Source organism: Antennarius striatus, chromosome 6 (assembly GCF_040054535.1).
Source record: "Antennarius striatus isolate MH-2024 chromosome 6, ASM4005453v1, whole genome shotgun sequence".
In the NCBI taxonomy this organism is placed as follows: Eukaryota; Metazoa; Chordata; class Actinopteri; order Lophiiformes; family Antennariidae; genus Antennarius; species Antennarius striatus.
In genome coordinates this window covers 8,160,157-8,188,095 of record NC_090781.1, presented here as the reverse complement: position 1 = coordinate 8,188,095, position 27,939 = coordinate 8,160,157, and the positions used below count along the sequence as shown (strand labels likewise).

General features: G+C 43.2%; 2 protein-coding genes across 5 annotated transcripts; one reads left to right on the top strand and one right to left on the bottom strand.

The window, feature by feature from the left end:
- Window positions 1-53: 53 nt before the first annotated feature.
- On the top strand, window positions 54-25,912 carry LOC137596389 (collagen alpha-1(XXVI) chain). 4 transcript variants are annotated; one of them, XM_068316875.1, is made up of 15 exons: window positions 55-950; window positions 1,171-1,293; window positions 1,705-1,808; window positions 15,198-15,259; window positions 15,347-15,473; window positions 15,979-16,083; window positions 16,187-16,315; window positions 18,200-18,262; window positions 18,774-18,826; window positions 18,913-18,975; window positions 19,406-19,441; window positions 19,513-19,557; window positions 19,630-19,714; window positions 20,726-20,872; window positions 22,652-25,912. In XM_068316875.1, the coding sequence occupies exons 1-14, from the start codon at window positions 781-783 to the stop codon at window positions 20,854-20,856; spliced, it is 1,296 nt and encodes a 431-aa protein (XP_068172976.1). In that variant the 5' UTR covers window positions 55-780; the 3' UTR covers window positions 20,857-20,872; window positions 22,652-25,912. The 4 variants fall into 4 exon arrangements, with proteins under 4 accessions (XP_068172977.1, XP_068172976.1, XP_068172975.1 ...); XM_068316874.1 differs by lacking the exon at window positions 22,652-25,912 and adding an exon at window positions 20,993-22,531 and having other exon boundaries at window positions 57-950; XM_068316876.1 differs by lacking the exon at window positions 22,652-25,912 and having other exon boundaries at window positions 54-950; window positions 1,711-1,808; window positions 20,726-22,535.
- A 138-nt stretch (window positions 25,913-26,050) lies between these two features.
- LOC137596390 (alpha-(1,3)-fucosyltransferase 4-like) lies at window positions 26,051-27,939 on the bottom strand. The gene has a single exon (XM_068316877.1). It carries the CDS (start codon window positions 27,770-27,772, stop codon window positions 26,702-26,704), a length of 1,071 nt encoding a protein of 356 aa, XP_068172978.1. The 5' UTR covers window positions 27,773-27,939; the 3' UTR covers window positions 26,051-26,701.

Below are 27,939 nucleotides of genomic sequence, written 5' to 3'. Positions count from 1 at the left end.
TAATTAAATAAACGAAACATGTTTAAAAAGAAGGCGGATTTGTTTCAGAGAAATACAATCCTGGCGTCCAACTTATGCGGCTGGTTTTAATAAAAGTATTGAACTGCTGTTAATACGTGAACATTTGCTCAGCTCTATCCAATCTGGAGATAAAAACAAACAAACTTCACAGTAGAGCTCCAATTGGAAAAACATGTAAAAGACCGATCCATCCAATTATATTAATATCAAGATGTCATAACTTTTATCTGTTCTTTGGTTTGTAATTGTGAATGAGAGGCGTGAAAATAAGTCCTTGTCGGGTATGCTATTGATCATCATTGGTTATCAGTTTGGTGATTACAGTAGACACCCGGGATGAAGTTCAATAACCGACTCCACAACCATCACATTCACATCATATGAAAAGAGAAGGGTCGTGGTTTTGTCGATGGGGACCAGATGAGTCTTTACGCACTCCGGCTCCAACCCCCACTCTCAGCGCGCCTTTTACAAAGCGCACTGGATATTTGACTCCCCTTGTCCACAGCGCGATGTCAAACGTTTGAAAACCGTACTATAGTTTAGGAACAAGCTGCTTACCATTCATTCTGGGCTCTAGAGAGGGAAGGACATGACCAGCCAAGTAATGGTGTCAGGAGGATTTTCTTATATTTTCTTCCCACGTCACATTTTAGACGCCATCTAGGTCTGTGTTTGTATTTGGATTATTAACGACAGGATTTACTTGGAAATCAGCAATTTCTGCGGGTACTTCTGTCAGGGATAAATTCAAAGGACATGTTGGCTTTAACTGTCCTTTACGCGTTGTGCATGTGGACTAGTCTCCTCTCTCCTTCTCTGGGAACTGGTTTTATGTATCACATCCCGAGCATCACTGTGCAGCGGCAGCGCGCTCAGTCCGAACAGAGCGGCAACACTGGACCCCCAGGTACCGGGTCCCAGCTCAGGTGAGTGCATGTTCACACTGGATATTCCGCCTTTCCACTGAAGTTGTAAAAAATGTAATCTTATTGAATCCTTGAGGTGCAAGAGATCGTTTCAATTAGTTTTCATAAAGATTTTTTTTTTTACACATGGACGAGTGGCTGAAGGACACAAGTTATGTATAAAAATAATTCATGCAGATGTATTATAGAAAACGAAAACTGTGTTAATTTTTTTTTGTAGGAACTGGTGTCAGTATACTGTTTCTAGAACAGTGTCCTGTCAGGTGCACAACGGGACAGAGACCAGGGTCCAGAGAGTGTTTCAGGGCTGTCGATGGCCAGGACCCTGCACCAAAGTCATCAGGTACCCCCAGAGTCCTCATTTAATGAAGCTAAATTCAATTTGCTCATCTCTTCTCTCACATTTTCTGTTTTTCTGTTTTGCTTGACAAAATCACTGTGCATGACGTTGCAGGGTGGATTTTGTGATGTGGGTTTGCAGAGCTAATCTTTATGCCTTGTGTGCAAATAAATACATTAATACAAACTGTAAAAAAAAAAGTCATTAATTTCTCCTTACATGCATGGAAAACAATAAACTTAAATTACCTCTTCAGATAGACAGGATTTTCCCTCCTCATACAGTAGAAACAAGATGTATCTCAGCTCATATAATTGTTTTCCTTCAAAATAGATTCTTCACATTTTCTTCATTCTAACATGTTCCGTATATGTGAAGCTACAACCTGAAATCAGTGAATGTGGTTTCCTTCAGCTACAGGACCCTGATCAGGCCATCTTTCATCGTTGCCTATAAGCAGGTCACTTCACTGGAGTGGAGATGCTGCCCGGGTTTTGTAGGAGAGGAGTGTCGTGAAGGTGAGTTTCTTATCTGGGCTGCTTTTCCTTCCACGTGACACAACTTTCTCAAACGCTGTAAGGAAGGAATGTGGTCCGACGCAGGGTTTCTCATGGACTGAAATAAAGACCATGTGTTCTGTCCCCATCTGTGTCTTTTTAGCAGCCTTAGCCACATCACTGCCTCTCTCATGTTTGGTGGTGCGCACTTGATAGCTCACAAATCGTGCTTCTGTGCAAGAGTTCGCCTTTTGATTTCATTGTAAAGTGGTTTTAGATTAAGATTGAAAGCCTGTTACGGATTATTTTGGGGAGAACCCAGGCTGCATCACAGCAGCAGTTGAAAGGGAGGGGTTTTTGGTTTTGTATCTTTTTAGAATCTGTAACCTTCTTTCTGTACCTCTGCCTTCATAAATTCACACACACATATGACTGCTGGCCACAGACAGGACAGAGATAGCTTTGTTTGTGTTTCTGATGTCATCGGGGCTGTTTCAGTCCAAAAATGTAAAAACGCTTGGAGGGGTGTCCTGCTGAGCTGCTTGTAAAGTGGGTGGAGGTCTGGGTCTCTGCGACGGGCAGCCGTGCTGCTGGATACCACAGACCACAGACTATAAGTTCAGTTCAGACCAAAATGTCCAAGACTGAGGTACAGCAATCAGCTGTAGGGGGAGAAGCTGGAGGCTTTATTTTAGGCTTCCTTAATTCTGTTGTATTGAAAGCACTGTGGAGCCCATAAAAAGGTGGTTGACGCTGAATTGGCTGAGATTCAGTTATATAAAATCTAATTCCTCTTCAATCTCACTTTAAAGATAATTTTATTCTCATAATAGACCCACCAACACTCTTTATATTGTTTTCGGGTGAGTTATAGTCGTTCATGTAACATGCTGGAATGGCCTCTTCATATTTGTCCAAAGGTAACAGTTACCTCAATGACTTTTTAGTTTTGCTTACCACACCTTGTTCCATTTTTCAGAATTACTCCTTGTTGCACTTGGATGGGCAGGATTTACCATGAGTTAAGAAAACACACATTAATGCTAATGGAATAAACGCAGACGTTATTACCAAACACTTGAAAATCATTATTTGCCCGGCCGTGGATATTACTCCACACAAAGATTAGCACATATCCGCTGAGTCTGTAATGCCAGAGATTATGGTTCACTTGAGACCAAAGTGGTTGCAGCAGTGTGAAGTGGTAATCTGGCTGTTTATTTAACGTTTGCTGAAATGTATTTGCAAGTTCCAACAGCTATAGAGCAGGAGGAAAATTACGTCCATATGCATAGACAGAAGGCCAGATTTGACTCAGCAAAGAGGCCTTGGAAGCAGCGAGTGATGTCACCAGACAGTCTGTTCCACACTGAGGAGGGAACGAAGCTGTCAGGGGTCAATGTGTTGGAGGTATAGGAAGAGGAGAAGGGAAGGGAAGTGAAGAGTAGAGTAGAGTAGAGTAGAGAAGGGAAGGGAAGAGAAGAGAAGAGAAGAGAAGAGAAGAGAAGAGAAGAGAAGAGAAGAGAAGAGGGTGGATGGTGTAAGTCCAGCTGAATTTAGAGGTGTTTCTGTCCCACAGGGCTCCACAGCTGCTCCAAGCTGCCCAGACAACAGAGATCCAGTTCAGATCCAGTTCTGTGGGAAAGTGGCCCCCTTGAGTTTAATGAGCATGACACTCCTCCACCAGGCCTTTAAACAGACGTGACCGTGCTAAGACCAGGATGGAGCTTTGGAACAAAGTCGGGTTCTTATGTGGGTTAACCCCTGTACTATAAAGCTGAAATGTAATGTTTATCAGGAACACATTGGAAACGACGGTTCTGATTTGTAACACCACAGACGAACAATTCAAAGCTATGCCACGAATGTTTTCACTTCATTTTTCAAAGACAGATTGATGTTAAAGGGATCAAAAGGATCATTTTTGGTGTGTTTTGCTCTCGTTGCTCGTTTTTGAACCGTTCATTGAGAACAAAGATCTCTCCTTGCCTCATTGTTAGCTGTTGTCAAGATGTTGGGTCCACACAGCAGAGAGAGTTCTGCTCATTGTGCTAAGCTAAGCTAATTCCCCTCTTGATGATAACCAACATATTTACTGCACGGACATGAGAGCGGTATCTTATTATCAAACTCTTGGAACAAAAGAGAATATTCTTACTTCTCACCAACACGTCAAACTATTCTTTAAAGTGTGGCCGGTAACCGAATCCTCGTGTCTCCATGTCACGCAGCCAACACCGTACACATCTACGCGTTACACATCTACGAGTTACACAACACCACTTTGCCTTTTATCAGAGCGCGAGAGGACAGCCTTAACCAATGAAGATGACATCACCCTCTGGTTTTTGTTTGATGAGGCGCTGGCTCCACTACAGAGGCCACTGAGGCCCTCAGAGATGTCGATACAGATACATAAGGAAGGCTATTGAGTCAAATGTGTGTTGCTCGTTCCTCCACATCTCCAAATTCTCTCTTTCATCTTCTAAAGCTTAAGTCATTTTCTGCCAGATTCCACTGCCGTCTTCTTGTGTTAATTTTGATACATCCCTTTTGTCTGCTGCAATAGTCGAATGTAATGTCTAATGTTCATCTAATAGTCTCTTATAATGTCTTCTCAGAGGTGTTTTCTTTCTTGTGACTCGAGGTTGCAGCCAAAATCAGCAGTGATTTGACTTCATAATGTTGTATAATAAGTATAATAATGGATTAGATTTAAGTAGCACTTTTGTGGACACTCAAAGACGCTTTACATTGAATCCATTATTCATTCACTCCTCATTCATACTTGGTGATGGTAGACTACGTGTGTAGCCACAGCTGCCCTGGGGCAGACTGATGGAGGGGTGGCTGCCAGTCTGCGCCTACAGCCCCTCCAACCACCACCAGAACAATCACACACACTCACACGCCAATGAGTCTCTCACTGGAGGCAAGGAGGGTAAACTGTCTTGCCCAAGGACACAACGACAAATGACTCAGCGGAAGCGGGATTCGAACTGACAATCCTTGAATCATTGGACGACCCGCTCCACCACTGAGCCACTGTGTAGGATGAAGGCTTCTAACTTTTCTCCTGAAAGTCATATTAAACAAGAGTGATGCATCAGCATTTTACAAAATACTCAGAAGTGAATATTAGTTGATCAGATGAAAATAATACTCCTGCTTTTTTAACCATTTATTGTAATTTAACTGAACTTTAATGCCTCCTTTTTACGACTTCCCAACTTGAGGATTTAGATTTTTTTAGTCTTTTGAGGAGCTACACTAATATTATGCCTTTTAGATTGCTGTTGAATTAAAATGAGTGATTAGCATATTTTCCATTATTTTTGAATATTTTACACCCATCAGCAACATTGACTGTAATTGCTCACAATGGCGTTTACTATTTTGATCTGCACACATCTGAGTGCAGAACTTGTTGCACAGCCTGACCTTCTCTGTCTGCTAATGACCAGTGGGTCTTCACTGAATTAATTTCCCCGACACCTGACCAGTCAATCTTTCTGACAGTCCAGTTTGCCCTGGCCGTATAGAGCGCATCACAAGATTTACATTTTGCTTTCAGCGGAGCTGTGTTAACATGACGGCATGGAACACATTTGGGAGAAATGTGTTTGTAATTTCCGTGCTTTGGGCCCCTGCCCTGCTCCTTTTCCAGCCTGCAGCGGCACCCCAGCACCTTTCTGCTCACATGATCCAACGAACAGTAAGAATTGTGGGTAAAGATGTGAGCTTCTTGTACGAAGAAAAAAGAATTGCCGGGACCTCCCCTGATGAAAAAGGGTAACCTTTGAGCTCCAGTATAAGCCAAGGAGGAGAAGCTAAACAAAGTTTACTGCTGGCTGTGTCGGGGTTTTATTTTTCTAAAGTTAACAAGGAATTTCATTAAAGAAGTGGCCTAAAGCGTTGGGTGGCAATGTGCTAATTTGCTAATGTGCTGTAGTTATGACGCTGCTTAAGTCACTTTTTCCCCTGTGCAGCTGAATCAGGAGGAAGTGAAGGAAGTATACTAAAACCCATTGTTTGAGAGTTTATCTGCATCAGCAGCTATATTATATCATTCAAAAATACCTTTCCTCTCTTTTCCATTTCATCATCTGCACTCATCCTCTTGTAGACTTTGGCTGATTTGCCCTTGCCATGCCTTTTCTGTTCCTTCTTTATCTTCTATATTTCTTGCTGCTCGCTCTTTATCTAACTTCCTATGTCCTTTAGATCTTCTGCTCTCCTCTCATTGGAGTAAAAAGATTAAACAGTCGTTCCACATGTGCTCCTCAATATGGATATGACTGATGTTTCTACTACATCCTTGGCTCTGCTCAAATGTAGGTCAGATGGTCACCTTTGACCTGCGGTGAGCTGTGGAATAGAGTAGCTGTTACTGGTCCAGGTCAGATCTGCCTGATGGATGATCTGTTCCTCCTTCGTCATTTCTTTCTTTCATCATCTTATCATTGAGTCTTCCTGTCTCCATTTAACCATTTGCCCTTCGGTCTGCAACTCAATGCATCTGTTTGCCTTGAGTGAGGCAAGCAAAGTTCCAGAGTTCCTAAAATGTTTGCTGGAAAGGGTTCTGGGGTCGATAAGAGCCACATGTGAGCGTAAAGTTTGGTGAAAATTCGGCTTTGGAAATTGTATGAAATGTACTATTTGGATTGAAACAGACCACCATTGTTTTGGTGCTTTTATTTATTTATTTATTTATGGACACTGGTGCTCAGTTGTGGAAAAATCTACAAACAACAGAATGCAGCTGTAGCTATAGTTACAGTAAAGTATGCTCCTGGGCACCGCAGCGTCTTTAGCTGAACGCTCAAAGTCGCAATTAGTCAGAACATCCAGAGGTGCTCAAAGATGATAAAAAGTGCTTCCCTTTCACGGATTTTTTTCCTGATATTTTAGAAGGGATGTAAACCCGAAGTAAGGAGACATTTAATCATAATAGTGATAAAGTTATAATTCTCACAGAGCATCCTCCTCTTCTTCTTTTCCTTTCGGCTTTTCCCTTTAGGGGTCGCCACAGCGAATCAGTTGCCTCCATCTAACCCTGTCTTCTGTATCCTCTTCTCTCACACCAAGTACCTTCATGTCCTCTTTCACTATATCCATAAACCTCCTCTTTGGTCTTCCTCTAGGTCTCCTGCCTGGCAGTTCAAAACTCAGCATCCTTCTACCAATATATTCACTATGTCTCCTCTGGACATGTCCAAACCATCTCAGTCTGGCCTCTCTGACTTTATCTCCAAAACCTCTAAGATGTGCTGTCCCTCTGATGTACTCATTCCTGATCCTATCCTTCCTGGTCACTCCCAAAGAGAACCTCAGCATCATCATCTCTGCAACCTCCAGGTCTGTCTCCTGTCCTTTCCTCAGTGACACTGTCTCTAGACCAGTGGTTGTTAACCTGGGTTCGATCGAACCCTAGGGGTTTGGTGAGTCGGTCTCAGGGGTTCGGCAGAGACGGAGGTCCAGACAAAACACCCGACAGAATGTTTCGGGTATTTTTGCCGAACACACACGAATCACTGTGTACGTTTGACACATTGTGTCAATTCGTGATGACACACCCCCCTTAGCCATCACTGGCTGCAGGTGATCACACTACATCGATTAGCCTACCTGTGCTACATGGGACTTTGCGCACTCGGTAGTCGATTCATGCCTGTCATGATGGTACATCATCTGATTGCTTTCTTAAATATTTATTTCATAGTAACTATGTTGATCAAAAAAAGAAGGTGGCCGGACAAATATGTGCAATGTGAATTTAAATGTACTGTATAACAGAACGTGATCAGAGTCAGCGTTCTGCATAATTTGCAATGTCAAGTTGAGCAACTCTAGTCTCGCACTGGCAAAAATAAAGGAACACTTCCTTAAGCTGCATGGAAAACAAAAGAAACTGACTTTGCTGTGAAAATGACATAAGAGTAGCACTTGCCAAGGTGAAGCCACGCATATCTGAACTGGTCTCTCAATAACAACAGCAGAAGTCACACTGATTTGCAGGTAGGTAATTTCATGTGAGTTCATGCACTGTCTTGGTTTTGTTCTTTGAAAAAGGTGACATTAATGCACAATTCATAAAATACACCAGTAAAACATATAATTTGGCTTAAATTTTAAAAAAAAATTACTAAAGAAGGTTTCGGTGAGTGAGCACATGAAACCGGCAGGGTTCGGTACCTCCAACAAGGTTAAGAACCACTGCTCGAGACCAAACAACATCGCTGGTCTCACCACAGTTTTGTACACCTTTCCTTTCATTTTAGCTGAAAATCTTCTATCACAGATCACACCTGACACTTTTCTCCACCCGTTCCATCCTGCCTGTACACACTTCTTCACCTCTTTTCCACACTCTCCATTGCTCTGGACTGTTGACCCTAAGTACTTAAAATCCTCCACCTTCTTGATCTCTTCTCCCTATAACCTCACTCTTCCACTTGGGTCCCTCTCATTCACACACATGTACTCTGTCTTACTGCGGCTAACCTTCATTCCTCTCCTTTCCAGGACAAACCTCCACCTCTCTAGCCTCTCCTCCACCTGTTCCCTGCTCTCACTGCAGATCACAATGTCGTCTGCAATCATTTTTCATGGAGAGTCCTGTCTAACCTCGTATATCAGCCTGTCCATCACCATAGCGAACAAGAAGGGACTCAGAGCTGATCCCTGATGCAGTCCCACCTCCACCTTGAACTCTTCTGTCACACCTACAGCACACCTCACCACTGTCTTACAGTTCTCATACATGTCCTGCACTGCTCTAACATACTTCTCTGCCACTCCAGACTTCCTCATACAATACCACAGTTCCTCTCTGGGCACCCTGTCATAAGCTTTCTCCAGATCTACAAAAACACAATGCAGCTCACTCTGGCCTTCTCTATACTTCTTCATCAACATCCTCAAAGCAAATACTGCATCTGTAGTACTCTTTTTTGGCATGAAACCATCCTGCTGCTCACAAATGCTCACTTCTGCCCTTAGTCTAGCTTCCACTACTCTTTCACATAACTTCATTGTATGGCTCATCAACTTTATTCCTCCGTAGTTGCCACAACTCTGCACATCTCCCTTGTCCTTAAAAATGGGCACCAGCACACTTCTCCATTCCTCAGGCATCTTCTCAGTATCTAAGATCCTGTTGAAGAACCCAGTCAGAAACTCTACTGCCACCTCTCCTAGACACTTCCATACCTCTACACGTATATCATCAGGACCGACTGCCTTTGCTTTCTTCATCCTCTTCAGTGCCCTCCTCACTTCATCCTGACTAATCTTTACTACTTCCTGGTCCACAACAGTCACCTCTTCTAGTCTTTGTTCTCTCTCATTTTCCACGTTCATCAACTCTTCAAAGTACTCTTTCCATCTTCCCATCACACTACTGGCACCTGTCAATAGACTTCCACCCCTATCCTTAATCACCCTAACCTGCTGCACGTCCTTCCCATCTCTATCTCTCTGTCTTGCCAACCTATATAGATCAGTCTCTCCCTCCTTACTGTCCAACCTAGCATACAAGTCATCATAAGCCCCTTGTTTGGCCTTTGCTACCTCTACCTTCACCTTACGCTGTATCTCCCTGTATTCCTGTCTACTCTCCTCAGTCCTCTCAGTGTCCTACTTCTTCTTAGCTAACCTCTTTCTCTGTATACACTCCTGTACCTCCTCATTCCATCACCAAGTCTCCTTATCGACTTTCCTTCCAGATGACACACCAAGTACTCTCCTACCTGTCTCCCTGATCACGTTAGCTGTAGTTGTCCAGTCATCTGGAAGCACCTCCTGACCACCCAGAGCCTGTCTTAACTCCTTCCTAAAAGTCATGCAACACTCTTCCCTTTTCAGCTTCCACCATTTTGTCCCCTGCTCTGTCTTTGCCCTCTTCATCTTCCTCACCACCAGAGTCATCCTACACACCACCATCCTATGCTGTTTGGCTACATTCTTGCCTACCACTACTTTGCAGTCACTGATCTCCTTCAGATTACACCATCTACACAAGATGTAGTCTACCTGTGTGCTCCTACCTCGACTCTTATAGGTCACCCTATGTTCCTGCTTCTTCTGGAAGAAAGTATTCAATATAGCTATTTCCATCCTTATTGCAAAGTCATCTACCATCTGTCCTTCTGCGTTCCTCTCCTGGATACCAAACCTGCCCATCACCTCCTCATCACCCCTGTTCCTGCACCAATATGTCCATTGAAGTCTGCACCAATGACAACTCTCTCACTTCTAGGTGTGCTCTGCATCACTTCGTCAAAGTCCAACCACAATTTCTCCTTCTCCTCCAGCTCACATCCTACCTGTGGAGCATACCCACTAACAACATTGACCATCACACCTTCAATTTCTAGCTTCCGACTCATCACTCTGTCTGACACTCTTTTTACCTCCAGGACATTCCTAACAAACTCCTCCTTCAAGATAACTCCTACTCCATTTCTTTTCCTATCTACACCAAGATAGAACAACTTGAACCCTGCTCCTAAACTTCTTGCCTTGCTACCTTTCCACCTGGTCTCCTGTACACAGTATGTCTACCTTCCTCCTCTGCATCATGTCAACCAATTCTCTACCTTTTCCTGTCATAGTTCCAACATTTAACGTCCCTACTCTCAGTCCTATACTCTTGGCGGTCCTCTTCTCTGTCTTCCTTCAAACACACTTTCCTCCTCTCCTTTTCGACCAACAGTAGTCCAATTTCCACTGACAACCTGTAGGTCAACAGCGCCGATGGCGGTCGTTAATCTGGGCCTCGACCGATCGATGGAAGTCATAGGTTTGATTCGCATGTTTGATTTGGCAAAAGTTTTATACTGTATGCCCTTCCTGACGCAACCCTCTGTATTTATCCGGGCTTGGGACCGGCACAATAAGACACTGGCTTGAGTCCTGTTGCGGCTACATTAATTCTCACACAGCATATTATGCAATAAAAGATAGATGGTTCCTAGAGAAAGATCCACATGAAGACTTAAGAGATGTAGGAATGACAGAAATCTATTATTTAAATTGCATCCCAACTTGTTAAGTTTGGTGAAATTAGCACATAACCCGGTGTGTTTGGTGCAGTCCGTTTGAACGCAGCCATCCGAGCCTTGGCGTGAGACTCGACCCCATGATGTGAGGCTCAACAGCTTGGCAAGACAGAAACCGTTTATTTGCCTTCTAAAGAGGAACAGGTTTGCAGACGTGCGTCTTAGGATCCCCCTCAGGTACACGTGTCACGTGTTCGGTAGGCGCCACGGTAAACTCAGTTAACTAAATGTGTGCAGATGTTTCAGTAGAAGATTCACTCCAAACCAAAACATGGCAACCTGCTGGAGATGCTACGAAACATTAAGTTCATCCTCTTTGGAGTCATAATCTTTAAACCAGAATCAGAATCTACCTCCTGCAGTATTTGCTGACATATTTTTCTGAATCCATCACCCAAACTGCCTTTTTTTATGCTGGAAGTTCTTCAGCGTCTGATAATCAGTGCTCATGCAGAGGTCTGTGCTCCTAGAGGGTCAATCCAATTTTGCAATCATTTAAATATGACTTCAGCAGCAATCCTCTGATTCTGTTCCCTTCCTGTCTGTAGCGCCACCACTTCCAACTCTTCATCCGTGGCAAGAAACACCACTGCAAAACCAATTGAAAATGCTGCACTCCTTCCAAGCGGTCGCTTTTGCCATCATCTCTCTTGAAATTTCTCACAGCATCATCTCATAGCACGATGATGACTTCATGTCTGTGCACCAACGGGACCATCATCTATCTCAAGCTGTGACCATTGTGTTGCTAATGTTTCACCGGTGCTGTGCCGAGCGGTCCATTCTGGTAGCATGAGGGAATGACAGAGAAATTAGGTCTGCTCGTAGACTGGGAAAGATTAAGTCTGCCATTGTTTGATCACTTTACTTCTGGGGTTCCAGCATTTAGTGAGTAGAAATGTCAGATTAATCGTAGTTCCTGATTTCATTTGATTTAATCTTGCAGTCAAGTGAAGTCTGCATGAAGTAACGAATGATCAAATGCAACCATATACTCCATTAATCACCAAGTTTTTCTTACTTGCAAAGTGTTGCTTGACTTCAAAGAAAGCCCTGCCAGCTGGCATCATGGCAGACATGACTAAACGCTCACACTGTTGAACACAAGACGTCTGAGTTTTCAATAACGTCGGTGTGTGATTCAGAGAGGACGAGAGTTAGCGACAGTACGAGCTTGTGTGTAAGTCTATGCATATATGTGAAGGTGTGTGTGTGGGCGTGTGTGTCTGTCTGTGTGTGGGCGTGTGTGTTCTGCGTCAGCTGCTACCCATGCCAGCAATAGCTGACCACTTGTTGGCTGAGGCAGATACACACACCAAACCCCTGGGACACAAGTCGGCTGTTGGAGGTTGACTGTGGTCTACGCACACACACACACACACACACACACACACACACACACACACACACACACACACACACACACACACACACACACACACACACACACACACACACACACACACACACACACACACACACACACACACACACACACACTATTAGTGCTGTGTGCTGTGTGTTTCTTTCTTTGTATCCATGTCGAACAGTCTACTTTTTCTTATAATATATTAAATTATTCTGAACAGTCTTTTATAGCTCCATAATGAGAATGACAATTCATTGAAGCGGTTGGAGATTTGTGGTTTTTTGAGATAAAATATTCTCTCTGTTATGGTTCCTCTGATGTTTCATTGATGTTTCAATGGGTTCTTATCTTATTTGCTGCCTTTGTGTTTTGCCTGAGGGACTTTCCTCCCAGTAATCAGTCTGCTCCAGTATCTCAGTTTTCATCACCATCATCATTAACAACTGAGCTTATCACACAAGTCAAACAGCATTGCTTCTGTATCATGCTATTTATGGACATGTGATCCCACCAATGTCACGTATTTATGCGTTAAAATGTTTGGTCTGCGGTCAGTTTGAGTGACTTTGACGTGTCTAAGTAACATTTTATCACCTAAAAGTTATATTTTGAAGCAGCTTTTATACTGACAAAATTACAGTCTTGACATAACATTTGGATAAATCTTCAATAAGATCACACAATATTTGGGATCTGCTCAAACATAGTTGTCATTCTCTTCTCTTTGTGGGAGACAAAGTTCCTCCATTTGTTTGTTTTGCCGCTGACTAAAAGCAACACCATTATGATTCTTCCCCATGAACTGGGTACAATCCAAGAAAAATAACCCTGTTTTATGGTGCCATGGTATAATTAAGGAACCAAACAGAGTCTATAGTTGCGGTCCTCTTCTAAACATCAGCTTAAGTACAACGGAAGTTTGGGTTTTCCAACCCAACATAATTAAACTGAGAATGCAGGACCAGAAATCCCACCCACCACCTATAGAAAAAAAGAAATACAGTTGTTTTGTTCATATTTTTGGTTTGATTTGAGTCAGCTGTGGTGTTTTCCTGCGGTGTGAGTTTATGACATAATAACATACGTCTGGTTTATTTCTGTCTCTCTTTGGTAAAGACATTTACAAGTGGACAAGTTCGCAAATTAGCGGCAAAGAGTGGACATGGCGTCAGACGTAGGGTTGTGTTCCACCAGCTTCTGCAAACCGCTCTCACTGTGGTTGAGCTGATAGTGGGCTTAGCTGAAAGTCTGGTGCATGTCATGCAGATTTTAAAGGATCTTTGTATGCCTGCATGAAAGATAAGTGTGTGACAAAGGAATTAAGAACAGGGCAGAACCCCCTCTGTTTGTGGAGCCAGTGTTTGCCCACTTTCTGCATGCTGTGCAGCTTTGACGTCCTTGGTGGACTTCCTGAAGAAACCTCAGGGCAGGCAGTCACAACAAACCACTCGTGGGGTCATTTTGGCCTTGTCAGCTCTCGGGTGTTTGGGATTGAGGAATGCGTTTTGGGTCGGGCTGTTGATTGTTGTTTCCGTTTGTGGCTGCGCTCCAGGCCCAGATCCAACATGTTGAAATGAGGTATTGAGAAGCCACGCCCGCGTAGTCCACCAAGACACCACTGGACTGGATGCACACGATCTTAAGCACACACATAGACGTGGTCTAGACGTTCACCCAGTCCTATTTCAGCAAAAAGCTTTGAAGCTGAAACCTCAGCGTCTGCTATTAGAACCCACTGTCCTCCCATCAAAAATGACCGTTTAGGCAAACCAGAGCCGTTTGGGTCAGTTTTCTGTTCTGTTATTTATGGGCACCAGTTGTCTCTCATTCTAGGTGTCCCTGCTATGACCACAATCTGGGTGGGTCCCAACTGCAGCACTGACAGCTGATATTGCAGACTCCTTATGAGCCATAATGTTGTCTTGGTTTGAGAACAAATACAGTTGTTCTATGCTGCGTTTTGAGTTTTGGATTATAACTCATGCAAAGAATCCTAAATTACACAAACAGAATGTTTAGGTGTCTGTGGAGAAATGACTGCTAGTCGGGTTAAACTTTTTTGTCCAGAATGAGGAAACAGAGAACGTGAGTGGCAACAGGAAGTTCAATAGAGTGCATGTATGTAAACATCTGAGTGTTACTGACAGGAAACTGAAAGCAAGAATCCTAAAAACAAGCTAGACATGTCTTATTTCCTACAACTATTAACTTTTAGCACTGTTAGCACTGTAAACAATCTTATTTAAATGATCAACAGGTCGGATGAATCATTTTCACTTCTCCAACCTGCAGCGACTTTCTGCAAAAAAACACTAATAAACTACCATCCAACAGTAAAAACAAGTTGGCTTCCAAAGATATTTTTCTTGGGGAGTTGGTGGAGAGACCAAAACAAGGATGAAAATGAGTGAGCATTGTATTGCACTTACACTAACGTACTGGTTAAAACACAACAAACAAGAGACTATGTCTCTCTGTATAAGGATGTATTATTAAGCAAATGACAGACACAAACTGACCCAATCAGCTTTTAAGGTTTCTGCTACAGCAGGATGTTGTGCTGCAAGTCAGCTGGATCCATTTGATTCTACAAGAGGAGCGTGCTGCCCACTGCAGGAGTGTGTGTGTGTGTGTGTGTGTGTGTGTGTGTGTGTGTGTGTGTGTGTGTGTGTGTGTGTGTGTGTGTGTGTGTGTGTGTGTGGTGTGCTTTTACATGGACTGCACTCAATTAATGATTTTGTCAGCAAGACAGCAAATTCCATGAGAGGTGTAACCGTTTTTATTTGTGTGAGTCGATTCAAGGAACACTAAACATTCCAGGATCTGGTTTCACAGGATTTTTCTTTTGTTTCCTTGTTGGACGTGATTCTTAAATGATATCAGGCTGAAAGAAGAAGCAAGGGATGAAGCACAGACGGAGATAAAAGAACTGGTTTTTTCTGCTAACGTGATGAAAGTGTTTTCTTGTCTTTCCTACAGAATGTTTGAACTGCACCAGTTTCTCTGACATGAGCAGCAGAATTAATGCCATTGAATCAAAGGTAAAGACATCTCTGGATTCAGTCGTCCTTTGAATGATTTCATCGGAGATATTATGACGTGTCTGAAGTCTGCTGCTCTTTTTCCAGATGAAGCTGTTGGAAGGAGGTCAGTTCCCCCGGCCAGCGGTCAGCAGCCTACCGGAGCACTCCACAGACAATGAAGTGGACGCACCCCAACCTACACCTATTGGACCACCATTGCACCTTCCACCAGGTGTCCACCTGTCATAAAAAAAACATGATGTTGATGAGCTGTTATAACTTAATGTCTGCAAAAAGGTCAATGAAAAAAATCTGATTTCATATTCAAATAAAAATGGATAAAAGGACAGGGAGAATTTTATGGTTGTTTTTATGTCCACAGCAAAAGGGCAGCTTGGATTTCAATAATCAGAGATAATTAAAACGTTGTTCACTATTTCACTCAGGACTCATTCAGCCGCTAAATGAGGACAACTTACCTCAATTATGATAAATAATAACCCTGTGGGTGCAGACGTTCAGCATTTAGCTGCTCATTTGTTCTAGAATAGAGGATAAGAATTCTTTATGGGCAGAAGAACACACAACTTTCTTTATATAATGAACAGTATAAAGCAATTATTGTTGTAATTTAAATGTTAGAACAATAGGATTTTTTTAAAAATTGAAGCAAAGGATGAGTATAAATCATTCCAGAGTGAAGTATTTGACCTTAAATTGATTTTTTTTTTTTGAAGCACCAGCGGGTAGAGGGCCACCAGGGCCCAGTGGGCCACCGGGGCTTCCAGGATCTGCTGGACTTCCAGGGCCGGCTGGAAGAACGGGCCTCCCTGGACCCACAGGTAAAATTTTATAATGGGACTTAGTCTGATTATGATCAACTGATTATTTCTTGCTTAACCCGACCTACCGACTGATTGGTTGCGTTTTGTCTTCCTCCTTTAGGACCAAAGGGAGATAGGGGTCCTTCAGGAGAAGCGGGTCTCCCCGGCCCTCCTGGTCCACCGGGTCCTCCTGGGATGAGCTCCTCTCATGCACGGGAACGCGGTGATGTGTTTCACGTGGACAGTGAAGGTGAGGATGATTTACTTTGTTAAAGTAATACGTAGTTTTATGGTAACTCAAGTTAAACCGTCCCACATGGACTAAAGTAAGGACATGTGAGAGAAGACTTTACACGCGCTTCAGTTATGACTGAAACTAATGTAAAAATAAAAACATACATATTGAAGTAAGATCAAATTAATGCCAAATCCATCAATGTATTTTCACATTTCGTCCTACATTCACGAATGTACGTCATCTATTATCCTCATTTAGTTCTCTTTGCAATAATTTTCCTGAATCCTAGTCAGGTGGATGTTTAAGTATGAAAAACGGTTCAGATATTTAAGTATCTGTATCTGTAATACCAAGTTTTTAAGCAAGTAATGTGCGTTGACAACTTTTAGCAGCACACTCCTCTTCTGTAAAGAGCATTGTTTCCGAGCAGCAAAGGACTGCCTTCCATTTACTTTAAATATTTCCATGTGCTTCACGGCTGCAGAGCTTCAGTTTACCAACAACGGAGCCAAAATGCCCAGTTTAATCACCAGATTACCTCAGGTGGTTTTAAAAAAGACAACCAAAAAAAAGAAGGGAAAAACAAAATGAAAGAACGAGATGCTTTTCATTGATTTTATTAGCTTTAATAAAGCACCGCTTCTATTATGTTTGTTCCCTGCAGACATCTGTAATAAAAATATTTAGTGTGGCGAGTATGGAAGTGATCAACAACCTTCATGTGGAATATATAAGAAGAAAATAATAAAGAACAGTCCTGAACTTGCATCTGTGTGTGGCGTCGCCACAGGGCGGCAGTAGAAGTCCACGCTGTGATCTCAGCTCCACGCAGACTGCTGGCTCCCATTAAGCTTCTGGCTGAGCTGAGACAGAGTCTGTGGGTCTGGAACTATGTAGATTTGGGTCTGTGGGACTATGTAAGCTGAGGGGGGGGGGGGGCAACTGGCTGTAAATCAGACCTAATTTGTTAACTGTCAGCACAACAGTCTGCGTTTTGGGGGAAACGGGCCGCGGCCCTGAGCCAAAATCTGGACTAGCAATGAACAAGGAAAGGAGATTGTCTGCCACTCATGTTGAGTGTGTCGGGGATGCAGCCAGGCCTCGATGAGCCTGTAACATTAGAAAATTAGTTCCAGAGGGAAATCTGCTCTTTCTCGACGCCCGCTGTGGACTGTTGCCATAATACAACGGCGCTGCCTCGCTGCAGAGGAAGACTGAGCACATGTTGTAGTGGAGGAGAAGTGGGAGTGTGGTTGCAAAACAAAATTCATTCTTAGAAGCACGCTGTGAAATATCCTGCGAGGCACGACCCCCGCTTCCTGAACGCCTTCGATGAAGGGAGCGTATGCAAACATTCACTGTTCCGTAAACGGAACCATTCCTAGATGGACCAACTGTTCCTGTCCGTCATACTGTATTTAATCCTACTGCTGACTGCAGATGAAAGTCATTATCCTGACTGGTGAACCCTGATGTCTTAATTCTTCTGTTCTGTTGACAAAGGGATCCCTCACCCTGAGGTCTGGGCTGTTAGAGAACACATGTAGCCGCAAAGATGGATTCAGTCAGAAAACAGTTGTGTTAAAACACAACAAACAATACGTTACTGTAAATTGACAGCAGAAACGGACTTATTACCTTCAGATGCAGATTGTTTCTAAATCCTTTTCTGTTTGTGTCTGACTCTTGGGTTGGTTTCACTTTCCTGCTAAGTTGACTTTATCTGTGATGAGATCAAGAAACCTTGTTCTAGTGTTTTAACACATGAAATCCACTCAGGATTTAGTTTAATTTAATTCCTTTACATCAGGATACATTACTTTACACTTTTGCTAATGAACGTTGTTCTTGTATTATTTATTGTTTTCTTCTGATCTGTCTTTGCAAACTTTCCAGCTCTCTCTGCTACTCAGACGGTCGTTGGACCCGCTGGGCCGACTGGTCCCGTCGGCCCCCCAGGTATGAGTTTAATCCCCCTCTTGCCGTCAGTCCAACAGCTGAGTCGAAACTGATTTTCGGCTGGATTTCAAAGTAAAACTTGAAACATTCCAAGACTGAACTCGAAGAAAAGCAAATTTATCTTTGATCCTGTTTCTCTTCCACCATCTACATTAAGCAGACATTTGAACACGATTAGAAAAGGCAGATTACATGTAAATAACAACACCCCACCCACCCAATCTGTCTTCATGTGACCATAAGATCTGAAACAACTGTGGTGGAAGTTAGAGGATGTTTCACCAGAAGTAAATCAACTTTTATAGCAAGTGAGATTCCGGAGGCTCAGGAGGTTAATCATGTGTTTAATATGTTTAAACAATATAATTTATTAATTACATTCAACTGTGGTAAATTAATTTGATTGAATTTACATTTTGAAGTTTAACGTTTCATTCAAATCTTGAATTATTTGATATTCATAGAAATCCTTTTTTAGTCATTTCTTTTCCTTCATGGTTAACATTTTCAGGCCCTGCAGGATTGAGAGGACCTGCAGGAGCACCGGGCCTCCCAGGACTAAATGTGGGTAGCTGTCGCTGTTGCTTGGTAAAATTATGAATGTGAAGTATGTCTTGCATCATTAGTACATTCTGTTTTACTGATATCAGGGCAAGGACGGCCTTCAAGGCAAGCCGGGGGATCCTGGGCCTAAAGGAGATCCAGGAGAAAGGGTGAGTGTGCTTTCAAGACTGTCCTCCTTATCAGATTAGCAGTTTGGGGGAACATATTTGAATCTGATCAACTATCAAGATGCTTTTTGTTCTGTAGTTTGCAAATGATCTGGGCTGCCATGCAGCCTTAAACACATCAAAAACACACTCCAAGCTCTGACTAATCCCCCCCACCCCCACCCCGTCTCCTTCACTCCCTCATCCAAGGCCAGGCCTGACTAATCAGGGCAGCCATGTCGGGTTACTTCTTTTATCCTGCTTTCTAGAGGGACTCCAACTCCAAACCTGATCCCTTTTTTCCTCCGATGTGGTTTAAGATTAGACCTTTGATGAAGAGGCATATCAGCACAGGGCGTAAAAAATGCAAGTCAGTGAAATGTGGAAGTACAAGTCCTAAAATATTTATTTCTGGTATTTTTTCCTCCACCAGGGGCATCCAGGTTTAACAGGAGAGCAGGGCCTGCCTGTAAGTATAAAGTTATTGAGTTGCATAAAACACACGGAACAGAGATGAGATTGATTTTACTGTTGTCTTAGGGGGCACCAGGGCCAAAGGGAGAACCTGGACAAGGCTTGAATGAGGTAAGAGACGTGACTTTTCCCTCTGGCCTCGTTTGATGAATCATCCTAAATAACTACGGTGGTGTTATCCAGGGCGAGGCCATGCAGCAGCTCAGGGAGGCCTTGAAAATCCTGGCGGAGAGAGTCCTGATCCTGGAGCACATGATCGGTGTCCATGGTGAGGAGGGAAAGCATTTCTCCAGGCCTCCAGTGATTACTAAATATAAGCTCTAAGAGAAGTACCCCTGATTCACGGCGCTCTCAAATCGTCCGTTAACTAAAAAATTAAAATTACAGTTAAAAAATTTTTCATTAAAAAATTAAATTAAAATTAAATTGAAAAATTAAATAATTTTTTTTTTTAAATTTAATTAACTGTAACTGTACAGCTAGCCGCTGGAATTAGCCTTGCTATGCACAGAAACTAGAAAAAAGGAGTTTTCAGCCAGCGCTTGTATTTAGCTTAGCTTAGCTGCCAAGAGAGGCAAACAAAACCTGAAAACCCGCCCCAATTTAAACATTTTGCAATGACAGCCATAAGTTATAAACATGACATGAGGGCTCTATTCCATACAGCACACCATCCATCCCATCAACCCTCCCAGTACAAATTTACATGTCGCATGCTTGGTTTAGATTTGTTATGATAAATTGATGTTTGATCACCACAGCACCACCCCTTCTAAAGGTGACTCACATCTCACACCTCATTTGTTTAACCTGCACCAAAAATTAAAAAGTATAAAGTATATTGCAATCTGCTGCTTGATTTGGGTTTTCAGCCGGACTTTGTTTTGGCCGTGAGCTGCCACCGAACCACCAGGAGCTTCCTGCTTCCTTCCAAGACACACACTGATGCACACACAAACGTTGTCGTTAATACTCACTTTTACTACAAATTGAATGCAGGACATGTGACATGTCAATATTTGTTCTGTAGTTAAGTCAGGACGGATCTGTTTGCACCAAGGCAGCTTGTTTTTACTGATTCCAACTTCATTTCTAGCAAACAGAGATGAGAGGAGTATCAGTCTTCTTATCTAGTTCTGTTTCTAGTTAGCAAATGAGCAAATTCCTTATAAAAGCCAAACATTTCCTTTAACAGTAAAATCTTAAAATTTAAATGAGGTTGTTGTTTTTCTTTTCCTTTTCGATTTACGTTTTTCTGTTTTTCATGGACCAAACCCAGACAACTCTGAAGGTTCTGGGTTCAGCAGGATTTCAGACCCGCTGTCTTTTCCCCCCTTGAAGATCAAGCGCCTTCAGCCCGTTCAAACCCCGCCGGCCCCCGAGGAGCGGCACCGACGAACTACCCTTTAAGAGTGCAGTCTAATCTGTATGTATGTGTATAATGGTGATGGATGTGGTTTGTTGTTGATATCATGCTTCTCATACCTTTTAATATTACACTTTATTTGTTTATTACTGTCTTGTTTTTTGTCACAAATGCGCACAGATGTAAAAAGAAAAGCAGACATGAGATGTTGAACATTTCATCCACACGAAAGGCCTTTTGTCTGCCTCCTCGATCCTGTTGATGCACGATCCTACAGCATGTTTTACAATGAAATATAACCCCATAAAATACCACCAAGGTCTTTTTTCCTTTTCAAATAATAATAATAAAAAAAAGAACATAAACACATTAGTTATCTTGATTGATGTGACTCGGCTCCTCAGGGGTGATGTGAGCTAAAGATACAGTTTAGTGTCAAGCGTGGTTTTTGGACTGACATGAAGGTTCATCTTATGTTAGCATGTCAAACATATTTCTTCCTGTCTCTTCCTCTCTGGTTGCTCCATCTTGTTAAAACTGAGGTAATACATGACAGACTGCCAAGAATATCTGCTTACAATATATGGAGGTGAAATGAACGGCATCTGGAGGGCACACATCTGGAAAGCAAAAGAAATAGAAACAGTTGAATGTAGTCGTGGAAACCGTGAACCTGGCTGAACTCTGGTTCGCCCTCATGGGACAAGGATCACATCCAGTTTTCCCTCAAACCGCCTCTAAGATCTGCTCACAAACTGATATGATTATTCTGTAATGACACAAAGCCTGTTGCTCTCAAGTTTTGATCATATCTGGTCCAATATTTTGTTTTCTCTGTTACGGATTCATACGTAAGTGGAATATTTTGGGATTTGAGCACATGAGCTTGGAGCGTTCACGTTTAGCTGAGAATGATGAGAAGATCAATACAGGAGCCAGAAGCCTAGCGGTCAATACTGCAAGTTTAAAAAAAAAAAAATGTGAGCAGCGGAGAGATTAAATAATACCAGAGCTACAGACTTTTCAGCGGTCCAGCAAATGTCTGCCGAGGTCCAAGAGTCGTCTGTAATTCAGTCAAGTCACAACTCAAACAACCCTGTAAATGTACACACCAAACTCCCTCTATAATCCTGTTGTCTGTTTTTTTTTTTTTTTTTACATTAAAGCTGAGAAACGGAAGAAAAAAACCTGTAACTGTTAGATGTTGAAGAAAGTGTGGGGAAAAAAATCTGGCTCTGCTGCTTTACTGGATCTGCACCAAACTTTAATGAGATATAATCCTCCAGAAGACCTGTCCTCTCAGCAAGTTTTATGGAAATCTGTTGAGGTGGTTTTGAAAACTCTGCAGACAATTCATGTAACAAACAGACGTGAATGAAAACATGAAGTCGTCCAGTTATCCTCCCCCGGGTGCGAGGCTGTCCTTTAGATGTGGCTGTTCTGTTGTGTGCCTGTGTCATTTTCTTCTAAACTATGTTTAGGTGTGTGTGTGTGTGTGTGTGTGTGTGCGAGTGTGTTTTATTTAAGCAGCTCAGCAGATCTTCATCTGTGTCAATTATTGAAAAAACATCAGAGATTAATGCTGTTGAGTCACTAAAGTGTATCCGATGTGATTATGTTAAATGTCACAATAAGTCTACCCATCATGGCTCTGCTACTCCATTTCTTCATCTCCTCCTCTGTGTCTTCCTCACCCTCCTTCTACTCCTGCTCTTTGTCCGTTCTACATCCAGAGAGGAGTTTTAAATATCTGATTTATTTAGTATGAAAAGTAGTAAAAATGCTTTATTGTACCCTCTTTTCTTTATTTCCCCCTCCCCCCCCTTTTTTTTTTTAAAGAAATCCGCTGCTGCTGTGATGAAGAGAGCTGTCAGGTTTGCAGAAGGGGATCACACATGCTGTTACACAAACAGACAGAAAACCAAAGCTGGCTTTTGCCATTCAATTAGCTCATCAGAACAGGAAGATAAGTGCAGTTATGTATCATTGTCATACATTCCACGCCGGCCTCTTTTATCTACGCTTTGCCTGCCTGTTTCTGTCGTTCTCCTGATTCGTCCCCTCCTCCTCCTCCCCCCTGTTTCTCTCTTCTTTTTCCTGCCTACTGAACAGAGACATGTTGATATGAGGGCTTGCTTGCATGGCCACAAGGGAACGAGTCTCTGGTGCTTTTGATCAGCTGCAAGATCAGACATGTCCACAGCTCCCCCGTGTACACGCCAGTGACTGATCATGCAATATAATGGGCAGGCAGAGACGGCTAAAGATGCACACCCACACATGTTCTCTCTGTAGACGGTATAAGCATGGACACACACAGACGGACACACACACACACACCCGGCGCAGCGGGCCTAAGGTCCGCGTGTTGGCTCTCCTCATAGTGGGGCGGCTTGTTTGCCGGACACAAGGGAGCGAGCGAGAGATGGTGTGTGTGATGTCCCCTTTCTTGCCCTTTTTTTTCTTTTTTTTTTTTGCCTCTGACAGTAAGATGGATGATTGCAATCACAGGAGCCATCAGTGAGACAGAGTGGAGGTCTATGGGGCAGCGAGACACAGCCATGGGAAACCAGTCGTCAGATTACTGCCCCGCGCTGCCATGGGAACGCAAGCGCTGTTTATTTGTCTGGGGGTTTTTTTTGTTGTTGTTGTTGTTTCATATGCATCCCCCCCCCCCCCTCCTCCTCTGTGTGGCCTTTTTGATGTGCACAACATGAAAGCGTCCTGGTGAAATACGTGTAGGCCTAGTGAGAAGGAAGGAGAGCGTTCATGTTTCACAACACAGTAAGCCTACTGTAAGTCAATATGTCTCCTCAAACCAGTACAAATGTGACAGATTTCTTGCCGATTAGACTGGTCTCTTTGATCCCATGGAAGAATGAGAGGCGGACTTTTTCACTCGCCAGTGAACGGATGTTTTTAAGAGAAACATCTGTTGCTGTACAAATGAGATTACTGAGTCTCTAGCCAGAGGCCGTGGAGGTTATGAATGGTCCTGTTATTGGAGAGGGCGTCTGGAAGAGAGCTGAGAAGGATCTTTGTAATAAGCTGTTGCTGGTAGTTAAGGACTTTGAATCAAATTAAATGGCTTCAGATTGGATATTCATCAAAGCTCACCTTCAAGTTGTTCAACTGTGTTTGCCACCACCAGCAACCCCCGAATCACATATCTGGTATTAATGCATCCGATATTTCACCCTGTTGCCAAGCAACAACTCACCTCATCCTCTGTAAACTTGTCAGCCTGTGACATGAGGTGATATTTTATCCTCCAGGAGAGGAACAAGAAAGAAGACTCAGTGTTTCCATCTCTTTAACTCCTTGAATTTACAGCGATCTGGAAAAACAGGCGTTTTCTCGACATGTTGAAACCTTGGTGATGATTTCACGGGTTTTTTTGTATATGGTACATATTCATATCATCCGGTTGTTGAATTAACGTGAGACGTTTCACATTTCAGGGTCATTACAGCTGTGTCTGTGCAGAACTGATGAGAACCCCCCCCCCCCCCCCCCAGAGAACTCTGGCATCTTCTGGGTCAAAGACCCTGAAGGAACCAGAAATCCTCCAAACTGGTTCCTGACAAAACACCAGTAAAGCTGCAAGTAGCCGTGTTCACATCTGTGTGGCCACACACTGACTCTGATACCTTCAAAGGATATTTTATGTGTCATAACTAATCTATGAACCATTTTTACGTCCATGTGATTCATTTTTGTTTCAAAAATTGAAACAAACTCTAAAGACTCTGAATATCCAGACTGCAAATAATTTCTTTATTCAGATGAACCTTTGTCTCTTAACATTTAGGAATGCTACATTTCACTTTAACCAATAAAGGTGCCCTGCCATTGAAAGCATCGTACATTAACATTGACTTTGTGAAACGATAATTAAAAGATGAACATGACAGTATAAATAATTAGTATACAAAAATGTATAACTGCCATTCTAGAATAGAGAATCCTGTGTAGAAATGCAAACTCAGCCTGAGGTCTGTTGTCTAATAAAAACTATCAAGTGTCCTTAAAATCCCTCCAAAGGATGATACAGATGATACAGACTGTTCTGATCTACAGTTGTGGACATGGAGGACAGTTCGTTATCGAAGGAGGTAGAACAGAGAAGCGTGTCCTACGTAAACCCAACACGCACACACACACACACACACACACACACACACACACACACACACACACACACACATACACAACATCATCTGCTGCCACACATTGACGCTCTGGATCTAAGATGCTGCAGACTCCTTGCCTCTGTTGTCTTTTTATGCCCACTGAGGTGAGAACCAGAGACTCAAACTGGTTCTAAACCAACTTGTAGATGTTGTCACACATTACTGCATTAAATGGTAACAAATACACAATGTATGCATCATGGAGCAAGAGTCTAAAACCTTTCAAAACAAAAAGGATTTCCTGCATACTGATTAAAAAAAATATTTACTGCAACGTAGCTATTGTGCAGGAATTTTATTTATTTATTTGCAAGTTTTAAGACATTTATCTGTCCTATGCACTTGACAATAAATAGTATGTTAAGTATTTGTCAGTGCATCTATTTTCAAAAGGATGGTAAGTGCATGTATATTTTTCTCACACTAACTGGATGTTCTAATCATTTCCTCGTGGATGGGATCGTGACAGGAATGAGTCTGGGTGTTCCGGCCGTCTAACAACATTTTTGCTGATCGACGTCAGCGGTTTCACCATCTATTGAGGCTTTGGCTCATCATGGAGTGCAAAATGAGGTGCTGCCGCTATGCCTGAAGGAAATGTCTCATTTGACAGGACAAAGTGTTAATTCGAAGTCAGGGCACAAACACAGAGTGTAAATTTAAAACGATCCACAAATGTAGCTTCTGATTTCTATCAAGTAGATCCTGAAACTTTTTTTCTGGAAACATGTTCTTGTGTTCAACTCCTTCCCTTCTTTTCTTAAGCTGGAGTTGTATAAAGTGAAGCATCGGCGTGTAAACTAAATGAAACTCTGTGTATTGTTGTAGATCCTCTACATCTTTTTTTTCCTTCACGAACAGGAAAGATAGTTTTATGCCCATAAATGGGAAGCGGTGCAACCAATCAGTTTACATACACAAATCAAGGCGGCTTTCTTTTAGGGCCTCCAGGACACCAACATCAACCAATATGATTTAAAATTCCATTCCTGACATGAGTGAATGTACTAATATACAAAATGAGAAGAGAATGAGGTCTCAACACTGTCTGTAATGCTATTTGTTGTATTTTTGTACTGTGATGTAAATTTTGACTGGCATGAAACACTTGATCTGAATGGGTTAATTCACACTTTAAGCTCCCTGATACCCTCTTCACTCCATCAATTCATCTCAGGGCTGTGTAAGAGACAACCTACAAAGACGTGAGACTTGCACTGTCGAAAATACACCAGTTAATAGTTGAACTTTAACCTCAAACTCTGTGTGATCCCAAAGTCGTGACACCATCAGCATAAACACGTGTCTAAATCAAAGCACATTGAAATATTAAATCTAGATTTATGAATTAAAGTTCAGCGACAGATTAATGTCTGAGCGTTTGGGCCTTATTGAGAACACACAGCACAAAATAAAACTAACGTGAAGATAAAACAAATGATATTTTAGTAATCATCATAACACATGAGGATGATGCTCTGCAAAAACAGCAGTTATAGAAAGATTGACTGAAACAAAATTAATCCTATCTAAAAATATAAAGCAATAAAACATTAATAAAAGATCATTGCAGCTTCATTAGAGTCGTTTAAATTAAATGAGCGCACAATCAAGGACCAAAATATTTCTGTGCGCTCCCGAAGCCGGTGATGATCAGGTGGGAGGAGAGTCACGTGGGGATGATCCAGATGTTTCCTCACGAATTAAACCAACTACTCAGATCTTTGACCACATCGGTTCTGGTCCTTGTCCTCCTCACCGCCCTGCAGGCCGTGCAGTAGTGTTCGGCCCAGAAGTCGGGCTTGTGCGCGCCGTAGCCGCTCCTCCAGTCCAGGTGACGCCTCAGCAGATCCGGGTCGTGCCTCAGCAGGATCAGGTAGCGCGCAAGTCCCCGCGCAGTGGGGAAGTCATCCACGTGGATGAAGGCCTCGGGTGGGAGAAAGCGCTCGTAGTTCTTCCTGGACGGACCCAGGACCACCGGGACGGCCCCGGCCAGCACCGCGTTCCACAGCTTCTCCGTGATGTAGTCGGTGTGCTGGGAGTTCTCCAGCGCCAGGTAGAACTGGTACCGCCGGAGCAGCCGCACCACGCTGTCCGCACCGCGGTCCTCCGGTACCGGCCGGCCCGCTAGTCCGAACACATCCACCTGGATGAACCGTCGGAGCTGGGAGAAGAAGGATATCCTCTTCTGGGACTCGGACCAGTGGCTGATGACCCACGCCAGGGGGCGGGGCCGGAGGAGGCGTGAGCGCAGAGGAACGTGGAGCGGGCGCACCAAGCTGTTCTGGAGAACCTTGGGTCTGTGTGCGAGCAGAACCAGATACCCATACGGCAGGAATATATCAGAATCTGTCCGGTAGGTCATTGTCAGATTGAAAACCCCCTCGAAAAGCCACAGTCGGGGTGTGTGCGTGGGGGACTCGTGATTCATCCATATCCACTTTTGCGCACGGGGTCTCAGTTGCGTTGGTAGTTCTGCGGCGCCGGTTCCGACCTCCCGGTGGTGAATGATGACGGCGTCAGCCAGCGGGTACGCGCTCCGGTCATCCGTGATCGTGCACCCTGGGATCTGATAAAGCTCAGAGCAGTCCGGAAGCGTTTGGTCGAGACCGAACGGATGAGTCCAAATGAGAAGAGTCACCTTATTGGAGAGGAACGATTCCAGGTCCCGCAGGTAGATCAGGCGGACCCCGATGAAGAGCAACACACCGACGGTGGCAACGCGCACCGACGAGCGGGACCTCCTCAGACCAGCTGACCTACACATTTTCTCCTGGGACACAATGAACCGGCTCCTCCAGTTCACAAAGTCACTCCAGTCTCCTCCTCCTTTTTATTTACAATTAATCTGAAAGGTAAATATCCTTTGTTTCTTGGACACTGGTTAATCATTGATCTTTTCAGAAAGGAGTGACAATAATGTATTCAGGAATA